Source organism: Vanacampus margaritifer, chromosome 5 (assembly GCF_051991255.1).
Source record: "Vanacampus margaritifer isolate UIUO_Vmar chromosome 5, RoL_Vmar_1.0, whole genome shotgun sequence".
NCBI lineage: Eukaryota > Metazoa > Chordata > Actinopteri > Syngnathiformes > Syngnathidae > Vanacampus > Vanacampus margaritifer.
Genome location: NC_135436.1, coordinates 5,457,233 through 5,464,428, shown reverse-complemented (window position 1 = coordinate 5,464,428; position 7,196 = coordinate 5,457,233). Strand labels below are relative to the sequence as shown.

General features: G+C 39.6%; 1 protein-coding gene across 2 annotated transcripts in view; it reads left to right on the top strand.

The window, feature by feature from the left end:
• Positions 1 to 4,029: 4,029 nt before the first annotated feature.
• phf12b (PHD finger protein 12b) overlaps positions 4,030 to 7,196 on the top strand; it is a 37,906-nt gene continuing 34,739 nt past the window's right edge. Inside the window, exons 1-2 of one of the 2 annotated variants that reach the window (XM_077565717.1) lie at positions 4,030 to 4,870; positions 5,864 to 6,042. In XM_077565717.1, coding sequence (XP_077421843.1) covers positions 4,805 to 4,870; positions 5,864 to 6,042 — 245 coding nt within the window. In that variant the 5' untranslated portion in view covers positions 4,030 to 4,804. Of the gene's footprint in view, positions 4,871 to 5,860; positions 6,043 to 7,196 lie in introns of both variants that reach the window. The other variant, XM_077565716.1, reaches the window with a different exon arrangement.

Here is a 7,196-nt window from a genome sequence, read left to right as displayed (position 1 = left end):
AACATTTTGGACCTCACTAGTTGAACTAGTTCAGTCAAAATGTCTCACCAGTGTAACTAGTGGAAATTTTGGGCATCACTAGTTAACTAGTAAAAATGTTTCAGTGTCACTAGTTCAACATGTAGACTTAAAGAGGCTTTCACTAGTTAACATGTCAGTGTTTTGTCATTCACTAGTTAACTAGTAAAAATGTTTCAGTGTCACTAGTTCAACATGTAGACTTAAAGAGGCTTTCACTAGTTAACATGTCAGTGTTTTGTCATTCACTAGTTAATAAGTAGGTATTTCATCTCCCACTAGTTAGCTAGTGCAAGAAATCAGAGGTAGCTAGTTAACATGTTAGAACAATTCATGGTCAACTAGTAAACATGTTAGAGCTTTTGTGCCTTACTAGTTAACTCGTAAGACTTTGAACATTACTTGTTTGGTCTAGTGGGTTTCTAGTGCATAATAAAGCTGACTAGTTGCAAGTTTGGCACTACATGCATGCTTGTATGTGTCACTAGTAAGACTTGTGTCAGCACTAGTTGGATAAAAGTGGCACAAGTTGCAGAAAATTGGTGACATGTCAGTATTTTTTTTCAAGTAGTACGACAAAGCGCAGAACTAGTATGGCTGAATGTCCAACTAGTTCTGACAAAGACTGCACTAGTTGAGAAAAACTACTGTCTGATATCAAGGATATAGAATAAATGCTCAAAGGGCTTGCCACACACTAATGTCTGATATCAAGGATATGGAATAAATGCTCAAAGGGCTTGCCATAGTCGTCAAGATAGTACTGCATGCAAGCCGGCGAGACTTCCTTGTTCGCTGACCCACTCACTCGACCAATGACCAATTTGCTACAGAGGAGCCAAAACCAAGACACGCTTAGGACCGCACCCTCATTTGATGAATAACATTGTGACCTGACAGTGCATGTGCAGCATGAAATAAATGTGAGAGCAGAGCGTTTTTATTTCTTTTTATTTCTACATTTCTTTTTATATTTTGAATCTCAGTTTTTTTATTTTTGTGTTTATATTTTGCTTTTATTTATTTAGGGACATACAGTATATATATACAGTGCTTCTCAAAAGTTTGTGAATCCTGCAGGCATGGTCAGATTTTTTGTATAAAATATTAAAATAACCTTATTAAATGTTTACTCATACCCCAATCTACAATGCTGCCATTGAAAATAATGGACTTGAACAAAAATAATGATATTATTGTCATTCATTATTGAGCAAAAGTTGTTGATTTAAGAAAAACTCAGATCTCATGGGTGCAAAAGTATGTGAACATCTCACTTTCAGAAATTGCACCTCCTTTTGCAATGATAACTTCATCCAAACACTTTCATTAGTGACTTATCAGTCTTTCACATCTTCTTTGGGGTATTTTTGCAATCTCTTCCTTGCAAAATGCAGCCAATTGAGAGAGGTTGGATGGCCGTCTAGCATAAACTGCCCGCTTCAGGTCCCGCCACAGTATTTTAAAATAATTTAAGTCAGGATTTTAATTGGGCACATCCAGAACATCAATCTTGTTGTTCTTCAGATATTCCTTGGTTGTATTGCTGGAATGATTTGGATTATTGTCATGTTGCATGATCCATCTACTACCAGGCTGTAACTTCACAAAGAATGGCTTCAGGTTATGATCGAGGATTTCACAATATTCCTCTGAATTCATGATTCCCTGGAGTTGTCCAGGTCCTGAGGATGAAAAGCCAGCCCAGAACTTAACATTCTCACCACCCTGCTTCACTGTAGGGAGAAAGTTATTTTGCTGGTATGCAGTGTTGACTTTCCACCAAACATGACTGATTTAGTTGTGACCAAAAAGTTCAATGTTGGACTCATCTGTCCACAGAAGGGACTTCCAAAAAGCTTCAAGTTTGTCCAGGTACTCTCTGGCAAAGTTGAGATGGGCAGCTTTGATCTTTTTTGTGTGAGCAAAACCTAGCAAGCCTTTCATGAAAGCCTTGTCGATTGACTTTTCTTCCGATTGTTGAAGCATGCACATGTGTCCCAGATGCAGCAAAAGAGGTCTGCAAATCCCTCGATGTGATGCACCGTTTGGCTTTTTACCTGAATTATCATTTGTCTTGTGGTTCTTGCTGATATTTTAGAAAGTCGTCCATTTCTAGGCAGGATTGTAGTAATTTTCAGTGTTCTCTAGTTGCAGATGATCTGCTTCACAGTGGAATGATGAAGCTCAATTTTTTTAGATGACTTTATAGCTTTCCCCAGACAGATGTGCTGTTACTATCCACTTCCTGAGGTCCCCTGAGATTTCTCTTCCTCTCAGTTTGACTGACCTGTATGGGTTCACCTAGGTAAGAATTAAGTGATGTGGTTTTGTATCTGCTTCAGTCAGTGATGCACAATTTCTTCGCTAAACCTCTCATTTCATTGGCCCATTTCAGTGGTTAGTTTAGCTACCAATTTGTCCTCCCTGATCTTACTTGACTGCTTGTTTTAACTCTTTCACTGCCAGACGTTTTCAGAAACGGGTTGTCGCCAGTGCCAGCCGATTTAAGCATTTTGACTAATCTTTCAAGGTCCACAGAAAATGTTGTGTTTGGACTATGGAAACACACATACTACCAAATGAAAGATTGGACTCTCATCTTTCGTCACAAAAAAAAGTTTGTTTCTACCTTATTCCGTTCTTCAGTAATCAACAATAGAAAATGGTTACTTTCACCGAAATTCTATGTTTTGAAACAAAAAGCGGAGAAAAAGAGCTTTTTGTGAAACGATGTTATTTCATGCACTCTAGTGAATTGTACACTTATTTTTGTCCATCATCATATCATCAGATCATAGTTTTATGGAGAGGTTGATTACCAAATTGAATCCCGGTGTGCTTTGACAGCCACGTGCCTGACGTGCTAGGAGGAAAAGAGCCAAAACACAAAATACACCTGCCATGCACACTAGACACTCATGACACTGATTTTTAAGTGAAAATCAAGTCAATAATTTTCTTTGAAGTAATATGTACTTTGCGCCCCTGCAAATCTAAACATGGTACTTTAGTTAATATTATGCTTGTGGGAAAATAATTACAATGATTTAGCGAAGATTCTGAAACATTTTTAGCTGAAATTCCCCAGTCTGGCTGCAGCTACGTGCACTGCTTGAGAGGCTGGGTGCGATCAGAGCGGTGTGATAGAGTAGCACTGCCATCTATTGGTAAAGTTACAGTACCACCACAACAGAGGAGGCTCTTGGCAGGCGACACGTCTACATTGTTTTCAGACAGTCAATGTTAATCATATCTTATCGGTGTCACATATTTAATTTTGATGATCGCATATGAAAACACAGATAAATGCACTAGGTGAGACTCATTCACCACAACGGACCGATACAGTCCGCAGCACAGCAGACCCTACAGCGGCTACACCGATCCGTTTCTCCCACTCCATTCTGCCCTCACTCGTAAACAAGACCCCAAGATACTTGAACTCTTTCACTAGGTATTATTACTATATATTTTTTTTAATGCTAGGTAACGTGATGTTACTATAACCGCTAACTATAATTGTTATTTAAACAGGTTATGTGAAAGGCTAGTAATCTTTTTAATTATCGATAACTAGTAGATTAAATGCAACAATCTAATAGATCATTGGTACATGAATAACTACATCTTGTTATATATCAGGTATATGTAAGCACGTCATTCATTATGTTTTCAACTGTGTTTTTGTGTGTAAGTATTAAATCCTATTTGCAGTTGTCCAGCAGAGACACCAAACCCCCACCTTACGATTACTTGTCTAGTGCCTACATTTTATTTTTGTCTCCCGCAACCATCACAATTACTCGAGATGTTGCAGGTAATAACTGGTTTGCCACAGCTGCAGTCGAAAGATCAAAATGTCAACAATGTCGTCTTGTTGTGAATGTTTAACAAATAAAGACATTTACTGCATAGTGCGCGGTGTAGTGTAAAGCTTTTTTTTGTTTTTGTTTTTTACGGATTTGCTATAAGGCATAAAGTGGTTAATTAATCGGCATTTGTTTACTCTGTTACACGTATTAGTACTGTAACCGGAAATAACTAAAAACACACTCGACCAAAATGACGATTCGCCCTCTTGTCATAAGCGCATCCGCTCTACTGCGCATGCTCGGCCGGTGATTCGCGGTTGCGCCAAAGGGGAGAGAGAGGATGTTGCTAGCAGCCAGTGTAGATGCACTGCCGTTTTCACAACAATAACACCATCAAAATTGGCATCTTTTCTTACATTTTCTGCGGATTTTATTGCAAACGCTTCTGGAAATCGTGCAGTTTAGATTTCATCCGCTGGTTTGGCGGTTATGTTTTGGGATTACGTCCTCTTGCTGACAATGGGAGCGGAGAGGTTTGCAGATTTACAAGGCTCATTTTTGCAGAAGCAGAAACAAGAATCATGGCTGGCCAGCTAGGCCGCAGATTAAGGTTTTGTAGCAAACAGCAGGCGTATTTGGATACAAGACACGCCATATTGGATTGCTCTTACCGTTTTAAGGTGGCACAAAGAATCCTATGTTTTTACATGCGATTGTCGCTCAGTTTTGTTGTTGTGTGGCACGTAAAACAAGCTAACGAGTCCGCTTGCCCCGCAACCTTGACTGCTTGACGTCGTCGTTAGCCCATTAGCCGGCTAACGATTGCTAGCGTTTCTTGGGCAGCAGTCTGTTGTCCAATTCATTAAAAAAAAAAAAATACGCACAGGGACATTTTTGGACGAACACTCATTATCGTGTGTCTAGCAGTGATTGCGATCGTCCATTGAATTTGTTAATTTTGCCCTGGATGAATGTGGAACAAAATGGAGACCCCGACGATTGTGTACGATCTGGATACATCTGGGGGCTTAATGGAGGTAAGGTTTCTCGGCCCAAAAGCCCTGTTTACATTGAAGTATTCTTATAAATGCATGTGTTAATATAGATTACAATACACATATAATTAATTGTGTGTATTTCAAGTGCCCTGCATTGTCTTTCCTACCAATTTAGAGAAAGGGGTTAAGCAGGCCAGTGTTAACAGTATGGTCAGGCCAGCCTTCACAAGGAAGCACGAAGTCAAGCCAGCCGCCACGACAATTGTTAATACACTACATTACGGTAATGCCGACGACGAGTTGCGTAGGCCATCTTCAAAATAAAAGCTGAACAACTGATGCATGGTGAACATCAGTGCTTTGGATTTAAAATGTTATGAGTTATGGGTTTTCATAGAACCAGTCCTCCAAAGAAGAATGAAAACTGTGTCACGATTGTAACCAGAAAAAATCAGAAGAGAGGAGTTAGCAGATTACGTCAATTTAAAATCTGCATCAATGACTGTAATTACACCTGATTAAAAAAAACAAACGTTTTTGTCATCCCAAAACCAGACCAGCTCTATGGAACACTAGACCACCCTGGGACTCAAATTAAAGTACTTTCATTCAGCTGTGATGTTGCGTTTCAAAAGAAAAAGCATGTGAAATATGCTATTTCGACCAATACCCCTGATTAAAAAATTATTATTTTATTAAATTACAAATTCACATTTTGTTGTCCCAAAACCAAATCAGCTCTGTGGGACACTACACCACCCCAGGGCTCCAATCAAACGTCTTGCAAACAAATCTCGTGTTGTATTTAAAAATAAAAGCCCTCCGAAATCTGCAATTTGAGACCAGGCTTGACGCCGTTCTTCCGTGTGGAAGGTGGCCTGACCGCAGTCAATTAATGACCCTTATCTTCAAGCCTTTCTTGGAATGGCAATGGATATAATGCTGAACGTAGTAATATGCTGAACGTAGTAATATGTAAGTGCAGTATACTGAAAAGTAGTGACTGATTAATGTGAAATACATCTACAGCAGATTCAGACTCTTTTGGCACCCCCGAAGTCTGAGGAGGTTGAAAAGAGAAGTCGAAAGTTGGGTAGAGACGTCCGGAGAAGCGGCAGGGCCACCAACCACGACACCTGCGATAGTTGTAGAGAAGGAGGGGATTTGTTGTGCTGTGATCACTGCCCTGCAGCGTTCCACCTACAGTGCTGGTAAGTTGACGTTTTATCAACCTCAAAGGTCAATTACTCAGAAACCAACCGCATTTGCGTAATATCCACGACAGACCAGTCATGTATACTGCCTGCTACCTACCATTAAAGAAGTTATTAAATTGGCGCTATTTCCAATGCAGCTATTGATGTCCTGTATATTGATATTTCCCAATGTATTCCCTGTGCAACTGATCAAATAGTAGTAGGTGCGACGGTTGATTTGAATGCTGGTTCTATCGCTAACATTTATGTGGTACGGCCAGATGTCTAACCTGGTTGCAAAGAATGAATATATACAAATAACAATTTCTATCATTACTTGTCTGTAATTACATGCCTGCATGCCTTTTTCTCTCTTTTTTTAAGTTTTTGAAGTCCCAGTTAATGTAAAATCAGCCATCCCACTCTGACGTGCTTCAATCAGTGCAGCTGCAGCAGTGACTAAAAATGGAGTCTGTTTACAATATGGTGTCCTCCCCGCGCCTTTCTCTCACAAAGCTATCTACCAACCCTTTTAGAATGTAGCTTCTGGAGGGGCATTCCTCAGTGGAAAAAAACATAATACAAAATGTAATTTTCGGATTGTCCGCAATAAAGGCTCCATGTTGTGTATGCTGTTTGTTGTTTAAATAATGTTCATTGTAAAAAAAATAATAATAAAAAAACGTTAAATAAAAAAAAGAAATAAAAAGCCTCCTTAGCCAATCACAGCCGGCAACAAGTCTCAGCACTGTAGAGATCCTTTATTGAAAAAACAGGAGTAGTCACTCTCACACACATATATTCAATGCAGTCCTCTTAAGCAACACACAAGAACAAACACCAGACATACACAGCGTGTGCTTCCTTCAGTCGTCAGCAAAACAGCCTGTGAGAAGTACGTCAGCACTTGACTCTGAGTAAAGATTACGCTGACAGACTAAAACCCGTGTCCACCTTTTCTCGCCGTTTATTAGGCAGCCATTTTTATTACGTTTCTCATCATTCGTCAGAAATGCAGGGGTCCATCAGCAACAGACTGACGTACAGTCAATCACTTCAGACGAACTGCCCACCTCTGCTCTTTTTAAGCCAGAGCGGATCACATATAATCACAATCGCATTACAGTAACATTAATTTTAACAGTCTTACAATTGTTATACTTACTTAC